Raw genomic sequence first — 23,285 nt, 5'->3', positions numbered from 1 at the left:
ATCTTCTCGCCGGACAGGTGCGCCTCCCTCTTTCCCGTCCCGTCCCTGTCGAACCATGGCGAAGCTGCTGCTCCGCGCCTCCTGTCCTCGCCTCGCATCCCCTTCCCTTCCCCTCCCGGGCGGGCAACGCAAACGCAGCGCCCCCATCTGCTCCCCGAAAGCGACCGCTCTACCCCGCCGTCGCTCCTCCGCCCTCGCCCAGCCGGCCAACTGGCGCGCGGGCCCCGCCCCCGAGAAAGAAAAAAAAAGGAGGTGTGCTCGTGGCAAAGGCATCTCACGAGCCGCGCGCCCGTCCGTGCGGGTCACTCGCCGCCGGTCACGTACGCCCGGTGCGGTGACAAGGGAACCGACCAGATCACCGGACACCTGTCCAGCGCCGACGGCCCCCAGGGCGCTCCGCGCCTTCGCGGGGAGTCGCCGAGCAGACAAGTAGCAGCGCGCAGCAAGGGCCGAGGCGACTAGGCGGGCGAACCCCCTCGCTCTCCCGTGTCCCGTCGTCGTCGTCGTCGCCGCCTCGGCGCCTCCCTTTCCCACCCGTCCCTTTCCGCATTTACGGCGCTCACGCTTCCCGCTCCAGTCCAGCCTCCGCCCCTCCTTCTTATCCCCCAAGCAAAGCCCGGCAGGGCAGAGGGAAGCGAAACAGGACCCGTCTCTCCCCGCGGACGGCATCTCATCCTCCTGCTCAGTCCTGCAATCCAGTGAGCGCCGCCTGCCATCGCAATTCGAAAGTCCAGCTACCAGCGGGGATGGTTGAGGAAGAGCAGCGGAAGCAGATGGTGGGTTCGGAGCGAGATCAGGAGCTGGAGCGGCGGCAAGGAGAGGAGGAGAAGGAGAAGGAGGCGGCCAAGAAACCCGCGCCTGGCGAGGCGGAGGCCGGCGACGGCGACGGCGCCGACGCGGAGGCGGCGACCTGCGACTACTGCGGAGCCGCGACGGCGGCGGTCTACTGCCGCGCCGACGCCGCCAGGCTCTGCCTGCCGTGCGACCGCCACGTGCACGGCGCCAACGGGGTCTGCTCCCGCCACGCCCGCGCCGCGCTCTGCGCCGACTGCCGCGCCGCCGGGGCCGTCTTCCGCCGCGCCTCCTCCGCGGCCTTCCTCTGCTCCAACTGCGACTTCGGGAGGCACCGGGACGGCAGCGGCGGCGAGCCGGCGCTCCACGACCGCTGCGCGGTGCAGCCCTACTCCGGGTGCCCCCCGGCGACCGAGCTCGCGGCGCTCCTCGGGGTGCCCCTCTTCGACAAGCCGGCCGCCGAAGACGGTGGTTGGTGGAACATCTGGGAGGAGCCGCAGGTGCTCAGCTTGGAGGATCTGATCGTGCCCACCACTCCCTGCCATGGCTTCCAGCCTCTCCTCACGCCATCATCTCCCAAGGTACTACTCTCACCGTTGCAGAAAGAAATTGGATTTGTCTAATCCTGGTTCGATTCATCTGATCTGAACTCTCGATTGGTTATTCTCTGCACAAGAATCGGAGCATCTCGGCGGACGAAAAGATGAACGAGGAGATCCTCCGGCAGCTGGGTGAGCTTGCAGAGTCAGACGGAGGGGTGCAGGCAGCAGCAGGTCACGAGGAGGCAGAGCAAGCTGGAGATCAGTTCCCTTCATGGGCACCGCCACCGTATACCACTGGACATGGCAATTTTGGAGCAGAGAACAGCCATGAGGTCGCGACCATGCCTACTCCTCGCTATGAGGTTTGATCCGTGGACTTGAATCTCTATTAAGAGGATGATTACCCCCTGTTTTTTCAAACTATGGATGTAGTCGATACTTGACACCTGACAAGGCATTGAACGATAGCACCATTCCAAAACTTATACCTAGACACAATATTGCCTGAACATTTGCATTTGAATGGCAGATGATTATACCTAGACACAATATTCCAAAACTTATACCTAGGCACAATATTGCCTGAACACAATAATGCTGAAAACATATTCAACATCATATATGCTTAAAACCTGCTATCTTGATGAGGAATATATTCTGAAAGTGCAAAAGTGCCATGATTTCAGGCAGCATACATCTCTCGGGAGTAATGAAGTCACTGTCTCACTCTCACGCTAGTTAAGATATTTGTGATGACTACCCATGCTGTTCACGAACCATGGATGAAGTCAGCACTTGTATTCTGAAGTTATCAAAAATTTTATTGGTATGAACATTGTATTGGTCACAGAACTTGTGATTTCTTCAAAAATCAAAATGGGCAAAAACATTCGCCACAGCTTCAACTGAAAACTTATGCCAGTGAAAGATAGTTGTCTGAAGCATTTCCTTTTCAAATAGCATAAACGATATAATAAATATCCTGCATCATATGCTTAACACACTTTCCATTGAGTCAAGGATATATTCTGAAGTTCCATGTGCTAGCAACTCAACACAACTCCTGGAATCAGAACGAAGTCATTGTTGTTAAGAATCTTGCAAATTCGATTTTTATAGCCAGAATAAGACCACCATGATTTGTAATGATATATTGATATGGTTCTTGTGCTCGTCTTTTCTCTTTTCTGGCTTTTTTTTAAACGACCAGTCTCTTTTTCTGGCTATAACATCAGAAGATGCGATACTGAACCGTCATAATACCTTTTATACTGCCATAGTGCCATACCTCGCCCTGCTACATGCTGTAGTAGAACTTGGTCATGAAAAGGTAGAGTAGGTCTAATTCTCCGGTCTCCAGTTGTTGTTATTGGTCATTCTTTTGTTTTATACACAATGCTTGCTTATTTGGATATCAATTAATAAGTTGGTTTTATCTGGCTCGCAGAATGGCAGTTGGAACAACAATGATTATCATGTCCTAAATGATGCCTGCAAGGTCGAACATGTATATGATCAGGCTCCCGTCAGTTCAGCTGAAGCATGCTTGTCATCATTTGTTCCGATGTCAGAAATCTGCCCCAGCATAAGCAATGGTAGCAGTATGGAGGAGAACCACCAGACTAATCCTGGCCTTGGCACACCTACGCAAGCTTTCCCCAAAAGAACCGGCTTTGATGTTGTGCCCTGCCCTGACCGGGGCTCGGTCATCTCGCGCTACAAGGAGAAGAGGAAGACAAGAAGGTGAGATATGGATATGTCATGACATGATGATTGTTTTTCCTGACGTTTTCTTGGTAAAAACCACTCTTGTAGTTGTGTATCTTCTTATGTACATAACTGTGTTGCAACGGAACTCTTGCAGATTCGACAGGCAGGTTCGGTATGAATCACGCAAAGTTCGTGCTGATGGCAGGCTCAGGATCAAGGGGCGTTTTGCAAAGGCAAACCAGACATAGAACTTAAGGAGAAAACTGATTAGGAGTGAAGATTATACAAATGTGCCATAATTTTGTTTGCCTTCAGTTCCATAGCTGATAGCTCGAATGATGTATGTATATTGCCGTCATATGGATACACTTCTTTGAGGAGAGATCCAGTCCCTGTAAATAGTCCTACACCTACGAACTCTATGATTTTGTCGTGCTGGAGATATCATGCACATGAAAGAATAGCATTGTTATGTTTGTTTTGGTACGGCTATTATGCAATTTGTATTTCCAATGCAAAAATTTCCTTTCACGGAGGAGCAATCATCAACGATGTAACAAAACAATTAAAAAAAAAGCTAATATGATGGTTCAAGAAAAGATGTTAATGGGATGATGGAATCTGTTAAGACGAACAACTCATTTTCTGTGGTGTGGGATTCCTTTGAACAATTTAGCACTGGTGAATTCTGTTTTCAGTGCTTACTGTTTCGAAAACAGCGGACAAAACATATACTGTGCGCAGAAAAGATTTCATCTTGTTTGAAGTAGAAAGATTTGCGACAGCAAAATTTCTCTCCCTTCCAATTAGACAATGCATTGACTATGGTACACTCAAATTGCTGGTTGTGTTTGCATCAACAGCAAGTCAAAACCTCACCTCTCTACCTGTCGGCCCAGAATTTACAAGCCCCTTGCCCCCGGAAACCGGCAATGGAAAAGGCCCTAGAAGATAGTCTGCTCGCCGAGCTCCTGCCCAGCCATCCCCTCCCTTATCACTCTTTCGAAGAACTGCTCGAGCGTGTCCTTGCCGTAGCTCGGCGTCTTCTCGTCGCTGTACTCCCCGGTGTCGGGGTCCAGCAACAGCATGCTCTCCGAAGCATAGTACCTGCCAATCTTGCCGAACTCCGCTGCGTCTTCCAGCCCCGGGAACAGCTTGGCCAATCCATCGAGCACCCAGATGACGCCATCCATGATCTGGATCGGCACCTTGATGAACTTGGGCTCGCGCCCGACCAGCCGGAACAGCATCTCCCCCTGCTCCAGCGGCGTGAGCGCCTTCCCCGGCCCGCCGATGGGCAGCACCTGGTTGATCTTGTCCTCGTCGTAGATGCAGTCCGCGATGAAGGCGGCGAGGTCCTCCTCGCTGATTGGCTTGCAGGCGCAGAGCTTGCCGTCTCCGAACATGACGTACGGCTGCCCGTTCTTGACGATGTCGACCTGGCCGCCCAGGCTCTTGAAGAACGCCGTGGGGCGGACGATGCTGTAGGTGAAGGCGGGGTCCCGCGCGGCCTCGGCGGCGAGCTCCTCCTCGAACTTGAGCTTGGCGCGCTGGAACTCGAGGAGCGGCTTCTGGACGCAGATGGCGGAGAGGAGCACGAAGTGGGAGGCCCCTAGCCCGCGCGCGGCCTGGAGCGTGTGCAGCGTGGCGCGGTAGTCGACGCGCCACGAGTCCTGCACCCCGCCGCCGCGGCTGGCGAGGCAGCAGACGGCGGCGTGGACGGGCCCGTGCGCGGAGAGGTCCGCGAGCAGGACGGCCGGGTCGGTGACGTCGGAGAAGACGACCTGGGCCGGGGCCAGGTCCGCGACGACGTCCTCGGGGGAGTTGCGGCCGCGGATGCCGCTCCGGGCCCGCGCCACGGCGAGCACGCGGTGGCCCCGGCGGAGGAGCTCCCGGACCACGTAGCGGCCGATGTAGCCCGTGGCGCCCGTGACGAGGACCGTGGTCTCGGAGGGCGGCAGCGCGCGGAAGGGCTGCGCCGCCGGGGCCGGCGCGGGCGGCGCAGCCGCGGAGGAGGCGAGGAGCGGGGCCCGGCAGCGTCGTCGAGCGGCGGGGGTGGCGGTACTGGGGAACGAGAGGAAGCTGGGGCTGGGAGTGGAGCGGCTGGATGTCGGTGTGGTGATAGTGTTGGTGGGGAGCCGAGCGGAGAGGAGGAGGGCGGCCATGCCTGTGGCGGCGGAGGTGTTCGGCGAAATGAGGGAGCCCGGAGCGCGGGCGTGGACGATTGGGGAGCGTCGAGCGCGTGAGCTGAGCAGCTTTTGTGGCGGTGGCGGGCGGGGTTGGGGGGATTCCGGTGGTGTGATTCTGGCCTGGGACACGGCGAGGAGAGCACGCAATGGATGGATGGATGGATCACATCACATCAGTCCATGATCTTTTCCGACCACCAGCAGCAGCAGCTGTTCGGACAAAGAAAACAATTAAACAACACAGCAGGAGAAGAACTGGCGGCAGTGTGACGCAGGGCTCAAATCTTTCTCTCAGCCCATGGTCCAAATTCCTCACGTAGAACGCCACCAAAGAATACAGCCCGTCAAGGCCCAGCGTCTGGATGACTGAAATTTCCTCAACCCATGGGCCTAGCTAGAGTCACAAACAAATCTTGCCCGTCACCAGTCAGAGCCCAGCCTCCAGGAGATTAAAAGCGGAACGCACCCACATCCCGAGAAGAAACCCTAGCGTCCGCGAACGAACTCGCCGCGCCGCCGCCGGTTTCTTCCACTGCTTCGCCTGCTGCCGCTTCTTCTTCTTTGGGTCTCGTCTCTGAGTTTCCTGTGGGGACTTCGATTCCTTTCGCAGCACCCGGGAAATTGGTCCCTTCCATTTCGTCTCCTTCTCCTTTTTCTCGGTTTGTTCGCCTTCCATGAAGCCCGTAAAAGCCTTCCGTGATCCGTGAGCGGTTGCTGTGCTGTGGTTTTCTTGCAAGAAATCGTCTGGTTTTGGATAGATCTGGCAATCTTTATTCTTGTTTTTTTTCTTGGCAAAAGAAAAAAAATCTTCCTGGGTAGGTTTTCCGTGCAGGTTGCTAATTGAGTCGATAGGCGTACGCGTTGCCGGTGATGACAGCCTATGGCATGAGCTTCGGTAACTATTTTGCGCTTCGGGTAATCTCTTACCCGAGTTACCGACGGCGAAGATTAATGTGCCAAAATGCTAATCTGAGGCCAAATATTGATCTGTTTATTTTTAAGAGGAAATCCTCTTAGTTCCACATAATTCATTTTGTTCTCGGCTGGAATTTTTTTTTCTTATAATCTCCTGTTAATCTGCACATCGGAGCCTATCTCCGTGCACAATCAGTTGATTTATGCACCTGTAACGAATCTGCAATAGTCCTATATACCTTTGAGCGTTCAAAGTGAGATGGCAAATGATGCATATATGAAATGAGATATTTTTATGTATATAAATGTTTTCCCAACATAAAACTAGTATGCCAGGGCCCAGGGATGACGTTTCTAAACAAAGATGCAATATAATTGAGGTATTACATGCAACAACCTTACCCCAAGCATTATGCGTACAACAAAATGCCATTCCCTCTTTCTAGCTCGGCCCTGCAAAGTATGAGCTTTGAAGATGGCGATTACAATTTGGAAGAATCTTCGACCATCCAAAGACCTCCATGAGAGCTCTGTCGGCCGCTGCACATGGCTTCAAGCGTCATCGATCAATATTCATGCACGAGTAAACCAGTGATGACCTTGGGCGCACTCTCGCCTAGCTGCGAGCTCAAGACAAAGGGAGAGGGAAAAGATAAGATACAGGGGTGGTGTTTGGAACCAAATGCTAATGTTTAAATGTGCTAAAGTTTAGCACTGCCTCCTCCAAACAAGAATGTTAATAGGGTGGTCTAAACTTAGACAAGACTCACAAGCTTTAACAGCATCCAAAAACTTTAACAGCATCCAAACATATCCATATTGTGCCTCCAAACTAGCATAGCTCATCCAAATAAGTCCACATCGTGCCTCCAAGCTAGCAGCAAAGAGAAAACTAATGTAGCAAAGCAAGTGATACGGTAATACAGGCTTGAAAATGAAAAGAAACTCCACATATTCAAGTCAGCTTAATCATTATACCATTTTCCCTGGTGAATTTTTAAAGCTATACATCTAGTTCAATTACTACAGTACCTGATTTGCTCTGCTTTTGCCTCTACCAAATGTTTTCTCGTGTTGGTTCACTAGCTATTTCATCACGCCACGTCTACTTCCACTATGTAGTCCGCCCAAGCCGCAACTTCACCGCGACAAGGTCCTCTATTCTTAATTTTCGAGTCTAATAATTTAATCATCTATCCGTGGTGCCTCTTCGCCTACGTCTAACCCACTTACCTCAGTATCTTCAACATGATTGTAATTTTGGAATTCTTGCTGCACTTTAAACACAGGAGCTGTGTGGCGAAGGATTATGGAGGATATGAAGGTCATCTTTATTCATTCGCCGACTGGCGACGACAATCTTGGCATGCCTCGCAACTTCTTAACAGTTAATCTTTGTGACGAGTTACAAAGGTTAGTTTTTGCAGAAAGAGATAATGCTGCAAAGTATTCATCGATCATATGGGCCTATTTATAGGCAATGTACAACATTCATGATTACATGAGCGGTGCAGCTAAGCACGCGTAGATAAATAGGTATTTTCAGGTATATTTTAATTTTGAAATTACACGTACAGTTTATTAATAATTTTATGAATATGATGAGTGAGACAAGATATGTGCACTTGTTTAAATTTAATATGAATTTAATCAAATAAAGGAGTATTAGACTATATCCCGAGGTGGGTCAAGTGTCGGAGGCATCGGATGCACCGTTACTAGCTGGAGCAGATATGCTTGATTGGTCTGCTCGAAGTAGTCGAACGAACTCGATGCAGTGCAGATTTCTTCAGAAAGTAGTCGTACAAGTTGTTGGAGTAGTCAATCGAGCTTCAAGAGTTACTCGATTGAGGCACCAAGTAGTTGTACTTATTGAGGAAGCGGTAGTACTCGTTGAAGAAGTAGTCGCACAGCTTCAGAAAGTAGTCGATCGAAGCACCGAGTAGTTGTACTTGTTGATGAAGTAGTCGTACTCGTTGAGGAAGTAGTCGTACACAGACGACGAAGAGGTACGGGCGACGATGTCAACGGGCGAAGTTGGTGCGCAGGGATGTATGGTGAACAGTACATCGGTGAAGACGTCATGGTTCTGGACGAGCAGTCGCGTAAAAGACGCTCTGTCGGTGTTTAACCGGCTGCCCACCGAGGGATATACCCAAGGTGGTAAGTTTTGGGTGAGGAGACGCCGAGATCAGGAACTCGAAGGTGCAAGGAACACAAGACTTAAACAGGTTCGGACCGCACGGAGCGTAATACCCTACGTTCTGTATGGGGGTTTGTATTCCCTTCGGTGTAGAATGACAAAATGATCTTCTCATATCTTGAGAGGGGTCCCTGACCTCCCTTATATATTCGAGAGGCCAGGGTTACAAAGATACTAACCAATACCAGCTAAGGAATCGTACCAGAACATATCTCGAGTAGATTCCCTCTGTATCGGTTAGCCCTATCTCTTATTTAAACGGAATAAACAAGAGATAAATAAGATGAATAAGAGATAAGACGAACTTAATCTCTTAAACTACGTTAAACTACGTTATGTAACCAGTCCCGTGGCCCCGGGTCTGACACGCTCCACAAAAACCTGATTGTCCCGCTATCCCGTGCAAAACCTTCAGCGGGCAATGATTTCGGAGGCACTGCTCTCGTCGAAAATATGCGCGCAGCACCGGCGATGGGAATGCAGGAAAGCAGCAGAGGGAGGAAGTTCGCGCGTTTGAAAGAGGAGAAGACACCGGGTGATATACATGAGAGTCTGGGGACGAGAGGATGCACTTGGACGTTATCAACGCCATCAAACAGAGTAATAGCAATTAACTCGCGCAGAATTAATCACAAGAATAAATCCTTATTAATAAATCGTGGTTATAAGGTCCATTACTTGGTTCAAAACATTAGCCCCACATCACAGCACTTCACGGTTGAAATTCTCTTCCTATTTTATTACGAAATTACGTAATAACTTTCTAGCATTTAATGGTAGGCTTTTAATTCTTTAATTACAAATATTAGGCTAAAAGGCTCACATATTCTGCCGCGCATGCGATGCACCGTGGCCGTTGTGGACGAAGGGCCTGTTCGTTTCCAGCCCTCTAAATTTTAGACCCATCACATCAAAGAGAATCTTACTATTTAAAAATATTAAATAAAATCTGTTTATAAAACTTTTTGCACAGCTGGGTGCTAATTCGCGAGACAAATTTAATGAGCCTAATTAATCCATAATTTGCAACAGTGATGCTACAGTAATCATCCGCTAATCATGGACTAATATACCTCATTAGATTCGTCTCGCGAATTAGCACTGGGGTTCTGCAATTAGTTTTATAATTAGACTTTATTTAATACTTATAAATGATAAGATTCTCTTTGATGTGACCCCTCTAAATTTTAGACCCCAGGAAACGAACACACCCGAAGTAACGGCGCAGGAAGCGGTAAACGTTTTCTCCAATAGTTTTGTCATGTTATTTTGATCACTATGTTTCTTGTTTCCATATTTTTTTTCAAGATCTGATCCTTATTGCTGACTATATGTTCATTAGAAAAAGAAATCTAGTCATTTGCTACCAGCTAAGCAATCTTGCTGTTCTTGTTAATCATGATGCCATGGTCTCCATTTCGAGTAATACCATAGCAGAGCAACTGCACCAGTCCATCAGGCTCCAAAGCCAATCAACTATTTTGGCAAAACCAGATAGGACATCTTTCTCATCGATACAGGTGCTGACGTGCTGTCCTACCCTGCCATCGCCCCCACGGCTGCACAAATCCAACGGTGCCGGCCACTGCCATGTGCCCTCCATACCTCCTCTTTCAGATCGGTTGGTGGATCGACGACCTGACCAAACTGGTGGCCAGTCACACCAATCTGGCTACCTCGCAACGGCATGTGGAGCCGAAAGCCCATCCCCGTTACAAACCGCGACGGGGAAGCCGGGAAACGCACCCCGAATCCGCGCGACGCGCCGTGAGCCGATGGCCATAGACAACGCTGCGGTTCGGCGCCGCCCACTGGCCGCAGCCACGCTCCACGCCGCCGCGTCAGCGACACGCCCCCCCCCCCTCCCCCTGCCGCCCCCCCGCCCACCTTCCCACACGCGACACGCCAGCCGGCCGCATGGCATGGGGGCGGGCCCCGCCCGCCAGCCACAGCCACGGCCACCGCCCGGAGCCCCCCATCCACCGGCCGTCGGCGTGGCGCCGCCGCGTTCCTACGTGCCATCTTATCCACAAGTTCACCCACTGCCTACCAAAAGACGAGAACACCCTCGCGCCGTCCCCACATGCCGAGGATATGTGCCGGATCCACCTGGGCCCCCTCGTCTTTTCGGACGACAGGCCCACCCGTCGCCGGTCGATCAAACTGGGCGGCGCGGGAAGATAGAACGGACAGGCCCCACCTGCCAGTGACGGGATAAAGGCGAGCGGCGGTGGAAAATCCGGCGCGATAAAACCCGAGAAGGCGAGCACCTGGCCACTTGCATTATTGCGGCCGCTGGCTCCCCCTGCCACGTGGCGCCGGCCCCTTCTGTCCCCTCGCTTACCTCGAACCTCATCCATAAATACGCGCGCGCGAAAAAATGGGGGATGAAAAGTCAGGGCAATTGTGCAAACACACACCAAGCAAATCCAGGAAAGTGCAAAGCACAGCGTGTCAGCGTCCCAATCAGCTGACGTGGTGAACCGTGAGCAGCAGCATCAAATCCATGGAGGCCGTGCTGATGCAGCGGGCGGCGGCGGCGGCGGTGAGATGGGGGTGCGTAGGGGAGGCGGCGACGGGTGGCGCCGGCCAGCAGCCAGCCGGCGTTGTCCGGCTCGGCGCGGCGCGGCGTGCAGCCGGCGGGGCCGTCCGGGCCAGCAGGCTGGGTCCCGTGCGGGCGCACGTCTCCGAGGAGCGAAGCAGGGAGGCCGCCGGCGAGGCGGTGGCACTGGCGGAGGACGCGGTGAGGCTGTTCGTGGGCCTCCCCGCGGACGTGGTGGTCTCGGACGGGCGCGGGGTGAGCCGCCCGAGGGCCGTCTCGGCGGCGCTGCGCGCGCTCAAGCTGCTGGGCGTCGACGGCGTAGAGCTGCCGGTGTCCTGGGCCGCCGTGCAGCCCGGGCCCGGGGGCTGGTTCGAGTGGGCCGGGTACCGCGCCGTCACCGCCATGGTCCGCGACGCGGGGCTCGACCTCCGCGTCTCGCTGCGCACCGACGGCGACGCGCTGCCCGAGTGGGTGGCCGACGCTGCGGCCGCCGACCCCGACGTCCTCTTCACCGACCGCAACGGGCACCGCCGCGAGGGGTGCCTCTCCTTCGCCGTCGACGAGCTCCCGGTGCTCGTCGGCAAGTCGCCGCTCGAGGCCTACGAGGCCTTCTTCCGAAGCTTCGCCGACGAGTTCAAGGACCTCTTGGGGTCAACCATCACGGTAAGACTAATCCAAGAAAAAGAACACATTTCGTCTTCCTTCCGATTTGTGCCGAATTGTAAAAGGCTCTTCTTTGACTAGTCGTTTTCTTGGTTCGTGTAGGATGTGACGGTGAGCCTGGGTCCCAACGGCGAGCTCCGGTACCCTTCGTACCCGCCCGGGAGCAACGGCGCCGACGGCTACTCCGGCGTGGGCGAGTTCCAGTGCTACGACAAGTACACGCTGGCCCGGCTGAAGCGTCACGCCGAGGCATCCGGGCAGCCGCTGTGGGGCCTGTCAGGCCCGCACGACGGGCCGCGGTACGACGAGTCGCCGGAATCGTCGGCCTTCTTCAGGGAGCCAGGGGGCTCGTGGAAGAGCGCGTACGGAGAGTTCTTCCTGTCCTGGTACGCCGGGGAGCTCCTGGCGCACGGCGACCGCGTCCTGGCCGCGGCGGCCAGGGCGTTCGGCGGCAAGCCCGTGGAGCTGTCCGCCAGGGTGCCGCTCCTGCGCGGGTCACGCGCCGCGGAGGCCGCCGCGGGGCTCCACGGCGGGTATGGCCCGGTGGCCGAGATGTTCGCGCGGCACGGGTGCACCGTGATCGCGTGCGGCGTGGAGGCGCGGCTCGACGCCCCCGCGGAGGAGGTCCTGGCGCGGGTCAAGGGCGCCTGCGCGGAGCACGGCGCGCGCCTCGCCGCGGAGAGCGCGCCGCTCGCCGCGGCGCGCGGCGGCGCGGGGTCCGCGGGCGTCTGGCTCTCCACCGGGCGCACCCGGCCGCGCCAGTTCACGTACCAGCGGATGGGCGCGGACTTCTTCTCGCCGGGCCACTGGCCGCTGTTCGTGCAGTTCGCGCGCGCGCTGGAGTGCCCCGAGGAGGCCCACGCGGACGACCTTCCCGGCGGCGAGCGGCTCACCGTGCCGTCCGCCTCCGCCGCGCAGGACGGCGCCAGGGCAGTGCAGACCGTGTGAATTGGCACGGCGTCATCGCGTGTCCTCGATGTACATATGCAGTATAGCACTACTGCAATAGTAGTCGTATTTTGGTATGGTGCTCCATTCAGTAGGATTAAGCAGTAAGTACATTTTAGCTGCGAGATGAGATGAGTTGATCCTTTGTATCAGTGGGGACCAAGAGCGGGAGTGTATCACTATATTGTACTCCATTGTTATATCTTCTCGTCGTGTCTAAAAATGTCTAAAATTGTACTCGTATTTCATTATCGTGATGATAATGATTTTTTTGGGAAAAGGAAAATTTTATCAATACCAAGTAGCGTTACAACAATGCTTAAATAAATTTTAAATTTTCGGCCTTTGCTAGAAAAGCAGACATTAACGAAGAGAAGAAACATACACTCTAATGACCCGACTATTAATCCTTGGACTAAACCGCCACCCATAAATCTATATATGGGTGGTGGTTTAGTCCGCCACCCATATATCTAGGTAAAAAATCTTTGACCATTTGTGCCAATCGCTGAGAGGCTACTGCAAAACCCTATGTAAAATCTTTGACCATTTATGCCAATCGCTGAGAGGCTACTGCAAAACTCTATATAAACCCTGTGTAGTCTATAAACAAAGCTAGTAAAACTAAACCCTATGTACTATATGCGACCATTTATGCCCATCGCTAAGAGGCTACTGTAATAAACCTCTACAGCTAAATCCTGTGCAGTAGGCCTCTAGAGAATAAACGAAGCCAGTGCAAAATTATGAAGATAATCCGAAACAAAATTGTGAAGATAATATGAAAAAAGGTTCATTTGTTTTCAAAGATTAGCGTATTACGACATCGCGATGAGAATGATGCATTGTTGTTGCGTGATAAGTTGTATCTTGTGATGTTTGTTACCTCAGGAATCAAGATGAGATATTTTTTGGCAGGCCATTTGCAGACAGGGGCGGCCTTCTAGCTGAAATAAACAGTGCCTCTGCAGTGCACAGGAAGAAGAAAGACGATTAACGCACAATGAAATGCAGATTGCACGGTGAAAATTGTCAACTGAACATCTGAAAGTGTGCACTGAAGGGTGGAATTCGTCGACTGAACGAGACATTTTCAGGCTGTTAGCATTTTTTTTTATTTCCTGATAGAAGGCTGATAGCGTATTGGGTTGCCCTCCACAATCTGCATTGCATGATGATGAACTTGGCGAGAAGACAGCGTTCTGGCACCCGAAACCGAAACACCAACCAAACATTAAACTCAAGAACTCGTACTACATTATGATATCTGTATCACTGGAAGCTCTTCATTCTGCTCACAAACTCATCATGTCACCGATGGCCACACAAGCACAAGCCGTCTTCCACACTAGACTTTGATTCGCCAACACCGGCAAAGAATGGATACATCGAAATTAAGAGGAAAAATAAGGTAGGTGGTGGCAGAACAAGCCGGGACCAACGAGTCATAAGTATTTACACAGCGACCCATGATCAATCTTGCCACCTTGGACGGGTTCTTCAGGAGATACGGTATTTCCCAAACCTCCTGCTTCAGCACCAAGCATGAATCATGTATGCAGTCCTGCTTTCCATCTTCCCTCTGCCATCATTGTCCGGCACCTGCAGGTAGAAGAGGCCGAAAGCTTGTTAATACAGGTGCAGAGAGCAAATGTTTGATTGCCAAAGTAAATCTGACGCCTAATAACTTTTTCTGACTTCGGAAGGAATAATACGAATCAACATAATGGCCAGACTCAAAGTCAGACATCCCTAGCAGCAAAGCTAAAAGATTTGGTTAAGGCTTTCTATCACTAGCCCAATGGCCAGAGAGTTGTTCAGTTATGGGACCGATTTGGTCAAGGCTCACTATCACTATCCATAACACATACCAATGGCAAGTGAGTGGGAACACTGGCACAGTAAGGACGACAGAGACAGAGATAATCACCTTGCCTCATTCGCAGGCTATTTTGGTATCGAAACTGCTCAGACAAATCGCAAAAGCCTGAAATGCAGATATTGGATAACGGTAGTCCATGGTGAACAAGTCCTTTCCAATCTTTCCAAACTGGAGAATCACCTTGTCATTCTCCTGGCTACCTGATCCGTTGTCATCTGAAGCGACCAGCTGAAAGTTTTTCACCGAGGCAACAGTGACCCGACCACGGAAATTAAGGCACCAACACTGCAGTTGTTCATGCCACCTAGGAGACTTATTCTTCAGCACCAGCCTATCTTCCTTCTGAGTGGATGATTGCGAAGCTGTGTCTATCCGAGCTGATTTAGATCTGAAGAATGGAATTGATGGGAAAGAGTCAAGGCCGCTAAGAGGAAATTCAGTCTGTGTTGGAGCTTTCCCTCCTTCCACAACAGCTGATGCAGGAATGGAGTCCATAACACAGTTCATCCTTCTTGGACCTCTGCAACAGGCAAACAACAGGACTGTTAACATATTGTCAATTCATGTGTGATACATTTAGTCTTTGCTTATCAAAGGAGGTGATATAGCTCTTGCATAGTTTTTTAACCATGAAATGCAAACTAATACATAATTATCTTCTACAATTGCCACATGCAACATTTTAATCAGTGAGGCCACTGACACACCACTGCAGTTACAATTAGCACAACCAAATTCTTTGCACGCCAGATTCACATATAGTGATTTTGTTCCTAGTCATGTATGATCAACTATGTTTACCAAAACAACATCCATATTTTATTTGTTGCAATAAGACTACCAATGTCAATACCTGGATCCCAGAACATTCAGCTCGTACGAAATATGTGAAACAGGATAATTCCCGGCAGGAATTCTGGGGGAGACCTGGTTCAAACCAATCACACGTGCAGAGCGACTCTTTGAGACCACAGCTCCATCGTATGGTGGATGAGCATCATAGACAGTGAACTTTGTTCCAAGAAAGTTCGATCTGTTCAAAAGAGACTTGGTTAATAGACCTTTTAGCTATGTTTTGCTCAATGAAAATAATTCAGGCAATTGAGTCTGAAGTATGAATATTAAATGATCTGTATGTAGAAGTAGAAGCAAGAAAGATGGATAGTTTTTTTAATCGTCTTCACAGGCATAATTGTTTATAGCAAAGTGTGTATAATTTATATAACGTTTAAGAACAGTTGACTTTAGGGGTTTGCGCATACAAAATATATCAAAAGAAAACAAGCAGCAGTACTTTCTTTAAGCATATATTCCAAAGTTTCGGATGGGACCAAAACAAACAAGCAATGCAGTTGATACTTAAACAACCTGTAGTATAACTAAAGGGCATAGATTATGTGTAATATATTAAAAGTTAGCACAAACTAGAGCTTCGATGTATTCCGACATCATGTCTCAAAAGATGACCTTAGCTTGCCAATGTAGGTGCTGCTTCCCTTTGACATATCAACCTTATCAAGAGAAATTAGGTAGTCTGTACATGTGGGCTTCCGGCACTTGCGTGCAGAAAGTAAAAACTTTCCATCGTCTGCCAATGCTGCAAGAGAATAATCCCAAACTTAGTAACAAAATTCCATTCTTCGTGGATATAGCTCTTGTCTAGATGGTTTGTCCAACCAAAGGAGGATGGATAAAAAATCATACCTTCTGTCAGTCCAATATACAGATAATATGTCTGAGTAGTCCGGTTCCTCCTGATGAAACATTTAAGAGTGCCATCTCTTGGGCCAGGCTGAGAGTCATGGTGATAACAGTACAAGTCAGAATAATTTGTCTTCAGACTTTTAATTGTAAGGAGATTCATCAAAATGTGAAGAATTTTAAATGGAATGAAAAGAAACAAAACATAATGCATTCACTATGTGGGTTTTCATGCTAAACTTATCAAAGACCGCAGTAACAGGGAAACGGATCATCTAGTATATTTAATCATGGCTGATTTCTCACATGACCTTGATACATAACTTGTTATGACTAAGTTTGTTTTCTCAACAACCCTCCCTAATCTCAAAACACAGAATTCATTTAAGTATGGTTATGTAGCCATCCAATGTTAGAAGCTTCTCAATTTTAGATGTTTCAGAACTCAATATGATTACTGGCCGCTCCTGTGAAAGAATGGTTCATTCCTTAAGAGTGCAGTAACAACCATCCAAAAAACGTAAGCAATGATTCGACAAAGGCATGATGGAGCACTCATGACGCGCAAGCAACGATTCAACTAAGGCATGATGCAGCAGACATATGTCGCCATCCTTAACCGCTTGACCAAACTAATTCACACATTGGTGACTGGAACAAGGCCAATACTAACGAGTACCCTTAGAACATTGATCCTAGAGTAATTTTTACGGTCCTTTGGATACCAAAATTATACCTAGGAACCGAAAAATAATACCTCAGCAACCAAAGTTTAACCATAGAAAACCTCTTGACCCTTAACTTCCTAAGCACTAAGATGAGATGATAATGGAACAAAACGCACAAACACAAAAGTAGCAGCAGCAGTTATCATCAAGCAGGACCGACGAGGATGATCGAGACCGCAGACCTGCTTGAGCGAGATGGGGAACGTGAGTTTCCCTGACACCTCCGGGACGCGCACGGCCTCCTTCATGATGCCCCTCCAGGTCCGGCAGACGCCGGCGCATGACACGACGTCCTTGCGGGCCGGCCACCAGCTCTCCGATGCCTCGATCCTCACCAACACCTCCCGCAGGAGCTCGGGGGGCAGCTGCGACCAGCAGCTCTGATCCATGGCCTCCGAAGGCTCCGCGGCAGCCGCCCGCGACGCGTTCCCGGCGGACCGGTGGGACCGGGACCGCAGGGTGTGCCGCGAGATGCTCCCGAACTCGTCCCTCATGTCCTGAATCAGGCTCCTGAAAGACATCGTTCTTCTCCGGCGCTGTCCCTCGCCAAATCAGGTCCAAGAATCCACCACCAGCTGACGCCACCAAATCTCACATCTATGAGCAGCAATAATGGCAAATCTAGTCACATACATGTCATCAGCATTCAGGATAAATATGCAGAAAGAAAAGTGAGGTGAATCATGTTACAAGATTCACCACAAACAGAGCAGGAACCAACCTCAGTTTATGGCGCCTTGAGTGTGCTGACCCCCATGGCGTCGCTCATCCAGGAATCCTTCTATTTAACCCAACAAGACACCGATTTGAGCTGGAGCCAAGCAAGAGTCACCGGGTACCCAAAATCCAGCTCAACAAAGTACTGGCTGGAGCAAGAGGCACCCAAATTCAACTCGTCAAGAAACCGCCGGCAGGAAGAAACCACACACACCACCTTCCCTCCAATTGACCTAAATAAAGCCCCGAATTGACCTGCAAATAATTGCGCAGAGATTCTTATTCTTAGTTTGTGGAGTAGGAGGAGCAAGAATTCCAACAAAAAGGAAAACAAAGGGGTCACCTTTTGCAGATTGGAATGAGTGGTAGGTGCTTGGAGTTTTTTGTTGTGGTAGTATAGTATAGGAACAGGTGGGGAAACGAAACCGCAGTTTGTGTAGCAATGGAGAAATGGAATTGGGAAACTGATGGGATTAGGGTTCCTCCTCCAGCTGCTGAATTTGTCTGGGTCTGGGTGGCTGAAAATGATGGGTGGGCACCCATAAACTACCTACCGACCCATCCATTCAACTAGGCCCCTTTCATTCACATCCAATTCATCAATTCATCATTAGCACACTAATAAATTTGTGGGCGCGCATGAGTGCATTTGATTGCCCTTGCCTAAAAGTAACGGAATTTTGGAGCAAGGACCAACGGAATAATATTTTGTCACGCATGACACGCTGTCCCATGTCACTTTCAGACTCATCGGAGACCTTTGTCAGCAGGACCAGGGAATGGGTTATCGCCATCATCTTTCTTCCCCCAATCTAATCTTTTCCGGTTTTCCCTAATCAGAATAGAGCTTGGAGCCATGGAGTGTTTGGCACATGACTGGACTGTCCTCCCCTCACAGCAGGGTGCATGGTTCAAGCACAAGAAAGGAAGATTTGATTTCTTTGGGCACCCCTGCCAGTTGGGCGGTGTGAGGGAAGTGCTGCTGTCGTGCTGCACCAACTGTGTACCTGCATGCAGGCCCTGTTTCTGTTATCATACAGCAAATTCTTGTCTGGCCAGGAGGTGAGGTGAAATGTTGCTGTCAGTCACACTTGCACCTGGTGAACTGATAGGACGGGGAGGTTATCTACTTATCTGCACTTATCAGGTGAAATTACAAAGATGGGGTTATGTTCCCTGACGCTTGTTTTTAAGCATTCAGCCTTTCCCCATTGCATTGCTGGTGGCGCTTTAGCGGCCGGCACCAAACAGCGGGGAGTGGTCGGGAGCATCATGCGTCCTCGCAAGTGTTGGGCGTTGTGGGTGGCTAAACACTACTTCAAGAATCATGTAGTGGCTAAACAACACTCCAAGAATCATGTAGTGCCTGTCGTTGTCTATCCTCTTCTCTGTTCCCACTGAAAAGACGTCAGTGGTATGATGGCTTGTAGTTATAGACCTGCAATGGCAATCAGGGGCGCTACACAAGCTTTTCTATTTTTCTCTTTTCTCTGGATTGCTCCTGCAGCAACCAAGGTCAAAAAAGGGCTGAACGAACCAGGCAATCATTGACAAACACAGGCGAAGGGTTTGCTGAAAAGTTAAAGACGGGCGGTTGACGAGCGTGAAACAAAAGTAAGCTAACTGCCTAAAAATTAGTCCCTCTAATCAGTCTTCATTTATACAATTAATTTTACAGTTAGTTTATGTTTAATTCTATAATTAATATCCAAATGTTCGATGTGACTCAGACTAAAAATTAATCTATGAATTCAAATACTCCAAATACCCTTTTATCATTCAGAAAACCAGAATCCGTGGGAGGTAACCCAAAGTCTCACGCACGGTTTTCAGCTCGCCGAATCTGAAAATTCGGCCATAAACCAAGCGCGTAAACTGCTCTCGCGAAGTTTTCTTTGAGATGGTACTTGCAGGGTTCAGGCAGGGACACGTGAGTGTCGCGGGACGACCGGACGAGGGAGAGAGATGGGGGGCCACTGGAGTCAGGCACGGTACAGAGCCGGCAGCGACAGGCGGCCAACGCTGTCCTGTCCGGCCTGCGACTGCGGGCGCCGCCGGTGAGGACCATCCGACCATCGACCATGGCCCGTTGGTCATGGCAGGCACGCAGGACTGTCGAATCCAGTGGCCGCCAACTAATCAACGCGGCGGCGCGTGGCACCGATCCCAGCTGGGACCCGGCACGGACTAGCACGGCACGGGTAGGGTGTCCTCACGACTTGGGCTTAAGGATGAATACCGATGGAAAAAATCTCGTTTTCATCAGTCAGTATTTCTATATTTCAGCTAAACGGAAACAGGACGGAAACATCCGAAAATGGGACGGAATACAAGATAGAGGTAACCGGAAACGGAACGGAATATTGTCAGATTCAAGTGCACGAAATTATGCACGTGGCGTATTTTCCTAGGATACGGGATGGGATACCACCCACGCCTACATTAGTTGTAACTACTCATAGTGCAGCAAGACTATTAATAAACTATTGAAACTAGTCGGACACGGTAGGGAAATGCCCGAGAAGTACTCGCGTAGGCTTGTACCCGACTAGGACTTCCATGTAAATCTATCCCTCGGACTATATAAGGGCGGATAGGGACCCCTTCCAAACGGAGGAGATCACCCGATCACCATCTCAAGCAATACAAACCACATAGGACGTAAGGTATTACGCTCTCGGCGGCCCAAACCCGTCTAAATCTTGTGTTACTTACACATTCGAGTTCCTGACCTCAGCGACACCCTACCTGCAAACTCATCATCTCGGGGTATCCCTCGGTGGGTGTGGCGGTAAAACACCGACTGCTGACGCGCTAGGTAGGGGTGTTCATCGAGCATCCACCGGAGAATTCGATGGCATCCTTCAACTTCACCAGCGTTGTGCTCGATGGGGGCACAACTTTCATCTTCAGCTCCTGTATCTGCATCGCTAACGGTTTGGGTGGCTTCAACACCCACCTAGCCAACTCTAGAGAGCCGGAGGCCTCTTCATCGACTCGAAACAGCGATCTCGATGAGTTCATCGACAACCTCGATGAGTTGTTACTTCCCGATCTGGCCTTGCAGATCGAAAAGATGTCCGTTTTCGACACGACTTCCACTCGTGATGCTCCAGAACTAGTCGGATTGGACTCAAACCGATCTGAGGGGACCATACAATCGAAGTTCCTCTCCAAATTGGAGGAGTACTTAGATTTGCTGCTCAAGCTAAAGAACGTGGGAGCCACCGCTTGCCCGGGGGCCTCCGTTTTCGACAACTACTCGGACTCCAACGAATAGTACTTGCCGTTCAGTACTACACCTTCAAGCCAGCCCCGAGGAGAACTCGGAGCTGATGGAGCCACCGCCCATCGGGCGACCTCCACTCTTGAAAACCACTCGCAACTTGATGGCCACACGGAATCATTTTTGGCAGCCATCTGGGTTTAACCATAACATCAACGCTGCAAGTCCGTTTCGTGTACTGGAATAGTTTTGAGCCCTCCGAACTACTCGATTACGAGTCCCACCTTGTGGCCTTCACGCATGAGCTGCCCTTCCAGGAGGGCAAACCTCTCTCACCAATCGCAGAAGAGGGAGATAGTAGCAGAGAGCTACTCGAGTACAGCCCTACAGCTAACAACTCGCCGGATCATCAAGTCTACATGGCCTCCCTTCGTAATGTGAAGGACAACGAGATAGGCTCCGAGTACGACAACGAGCAACATGCGAACGTCTCTGCCGACGAGCCCACAGCTGACGCCCCCTAGGATGAGAACGAGGAGCACTGAAGGATCTGGTGCGTGAAGAACGCCAAGCGCGCCCAGCGCAGACGGAATGGGGAGAATCGCGCACGCGACCCAATGTACCAAAGGTATCTCAACAATACTTTTACAATAGTCGCGGATCAGGAGTACCGTATGCCGATTGGCGCCATCGTAGAAGCAGCCCTACTAGTTTAACAACTACCACCCAACCCTGAGATACAACAGCTGCAGTATCTGACCCAGCGCATGCTCGTACAACTCAATGGGCAACATCCAGTGTCTTCCGGAATCTGCCCTCGAGGTCTGAGCGCCATGGCGAAACCGCGCTGATCAGTCGCACCCTTGAAGGAGGCCCCGGGAACTGGAGGAACGACAGCCGCCGGCGCAATTAGGGCCACCCGTCCGTGCGTGGCAACGATGAACAGGAAGTACAACAATCTACTCGCCAACCTCGCAACCAGCGTGGTGCAAGGCCTCAAGGCCAAGCTCCACTCGAGGTTAGTCTACACCGCTCCCACGATTGACCTCAGGTAGAAGATCAATGACGGTCGGGACGCACGGCGTATAATCGAAGCAAGGAAAGGGACCGTACCGACAGGTTCCACGATGATGACAACAGCGACTGCTTCCCCACCTTCACCTCCAACATCATCTACAAATCCTATCCAAAGGAGTTCAAACAAGTGGATTTGATGCTACTCTGTTGCTATTGAAGTTTCAGGGGGATCCAACTCCACCAAAGCTCTCTACTTCCCGGTAGCTCTGGAGTCCGTATCCCACACTTGGCTTGAAAGGCTCAAGCCAAACTCCATCGACTCATGGGAGGACCTCAAGCGGGCCTTCATCGACAACTTCCAAGGATTCATGATCAGAGCGGGCACTCACCACGATCTATCCCAGGTGAAGCAAAAGATGAACGAGACCCTAAGGTCTTACACCTAGCATTTCTTCGAGACGTGCGCCACCATCGCCAACATCACCGACGAAGACGTCATCCGCTGCTTCCAGAATGGGCTTTTCTTGAAGCACACGTACCACGACTTCGGACGCAATCACCCGACTACTGCAGTAGAGCTCCGTGACATGATGGCACGGTGGGCTGACTTGGAGGACGAGGAGAACGACCGCTTCCCCAAGCGCAACCACGACAAGCAAGGCAATGGCAACGACCACTTCGACAAGAGCCAGCAGAACCACTTGGGGAACATCCGAAAGCTCAAGCCAGACCAAGAAGTCGTGGCTGTTGAGCGCAATCCGCGTGGCAATAAGTCGGAGAACAACGACACACAATTCGAGAGTCTTGCACAAACAATGCCCAATACACCACCCCTCCCTCAAGCTGGAAAGCGAAAGGACTAGGAGGACGACAATGAGGGTGACAAGTCGGGGGGCTCAAGATTTCCAGGACCCGAAGAACATCGTCAACATCATCTTCGATGGAGACGGCGGATTCCCCACCAAGCGTGTGCAGAAGTTGACCCTACGTGAAATCCTCTTTGTAGAGCCGGCCACGCAAAAGTCTCTGTTGACACCTTTTTTAGCATGTGTCAAGTTTAGCGTCAGAAAGAAGTAGGAGGGCCTTTGTGGAGTGAAGGAGGAAAATCGGCCGATTCAGATGACTAAAAGGAGATAAATGGGAACCGGTCGATGAAGTTGCTGATTGGAGGCTTGGCCAATTTTATACAAGAGGTTTCGGCCGATTGCCGATTGAACATTACTGCCGATTGGGCCGGATTGGGCCGGAGGCATTTTGTAGTCAATTAGGATTTTGTGTCGAGTCCGACTCTTGCATGGGTTCATAAGATTATTTAGGAAATTTATTTCTTTAGCGTCAAGTTTTGTGTTTGTCGTGATCGACAAGGAGTGTGTATCCTAGGATATAAATAGAGACCATGCGTGGTCTAAAAAAGTTTTGTACACTCCAACATAAAACAAAGCCCGACTTTTATCGCAATCTACTTTTCGTACTCGTGAAAGTACGCCTAGAGGGGGGGTGAATAGGCGAT

The 23,285-nt window shown here is 50.8% G+C and overlaps 4 protein-coding genes across 4 annotated transcripts; 2 read left to right on the top strand and 2 right to left on the bottom strand.

The window, feature by feature from the left end:
• The first annotated feature begins 586 nt into the window (after positions 1-586).
• Positions 587-3,530, top strand: LOC112874534 (zinc finger protein CONSTANS-LIKE 13-like). The gene is made up of 4 exons (XM_025937905.1): positions 587-1,373; positions 1,469-1,696; positions 2,782-3,077; positions 3,199-3,530. Exons 1-4 carry the CDS (start codon positions 747-749, stop codon positions 3,290-3,292), a joined length of 1,245 nt encoding a protein of 414 aa, XP_025793690.1. The 5' UTR covers positions 587-746; the 3' UTR covers positions 3,293-3,530.
• Positions 3,531-3,776: 246 nt separating this feature from the next.
• On the bottom strand, positions 3,777-5,399 carry LOC112874535 (divinyl chlorophyllide a 8-vinyl-reductase, chloroplastic). The gene has a single exon (XM_025937906.1). It carries the CDS (start codon positions 5,207-5,209, stop codon positions 3,989-3,991), a length of 1,221 nt encoding a protein of 406 aa, XP_025793691.1. The 5' UTR covers positions 5,210-5,399; the 3' UTR covers positions 3,777-3,988.
• Positions 5,400-10,621: 5,222 nt separating this feature from the next.
• On the top strand, positions 10,622-12,743 carry LOC112878288 (inactive beta-amylase 9-like). The gene is made up of 2 exons (XM_025942736.1): positions 10,622-11,556; positions 11,659-12,743. Exons 1-2 carry the CDS (start codon positions 10,858-10,860, stop codon positions 12,502-12,504), a joined length of 1,545 nt encoding a protein of 514 aa, XP_025798521.1. The 5' UTR covers positions 10,622-10,857; the 3' UTR covers positions 12,505-12,743.
• Positions 12,744-13,722: 979 nt separating this feature from the next.
• Positions 13,723-18,036, bottom strand: LOC112875178 (tubby-like F-box protein 6). The gene is made up of 8 exons (XM_025938925.1): positions 17,876-18,036; positions 17,537-17,787; positions 16,998-17,412; positions 16,091-16,178; positions 15,854-15,983; positions 15,240-15,419; positions 14,435-14,906; positions 13,723-14,106 (listed from the first exon to the last, which is right to left on the bottom strand). Exons 3-7 carry the CDS (start codon positions 17,334-17,336, stop codon positions 14,441-14,443), a joined length of 1,203 nt encoding a protein of 400 aa, XP_025794710.1. The 5' UTR covers positions 17,337-17,412; positions 17,537-17,787; positions 17,876-18,036; the 3' UTR covers positions 13,723-14,106; positions 14,435-14,440.
• Between the last annotated feature and the right edge of the window lie 5,249 nt (positions 18,037-23,285).

Source organism: Panicum hallii, chromosome 9 (genome assembly GCF_002211085.1).
Source record: "Panicum hallii strain FIL2 chromosome 9, PHallii_v3.1, whole genome shotgun sequence".
NCBI classification, from domain to species: Eukaryota; Viridiplantae; Streptophyta; class Magnoliopsida; order Poales; family Poaceae; genus Panicum; species Panicum hallii.
The sequence above is the reverse complement of the archived record's forward strand: the minus strand, read 5'-3'. Positions and strand labels throughout refer to the sequence as shown.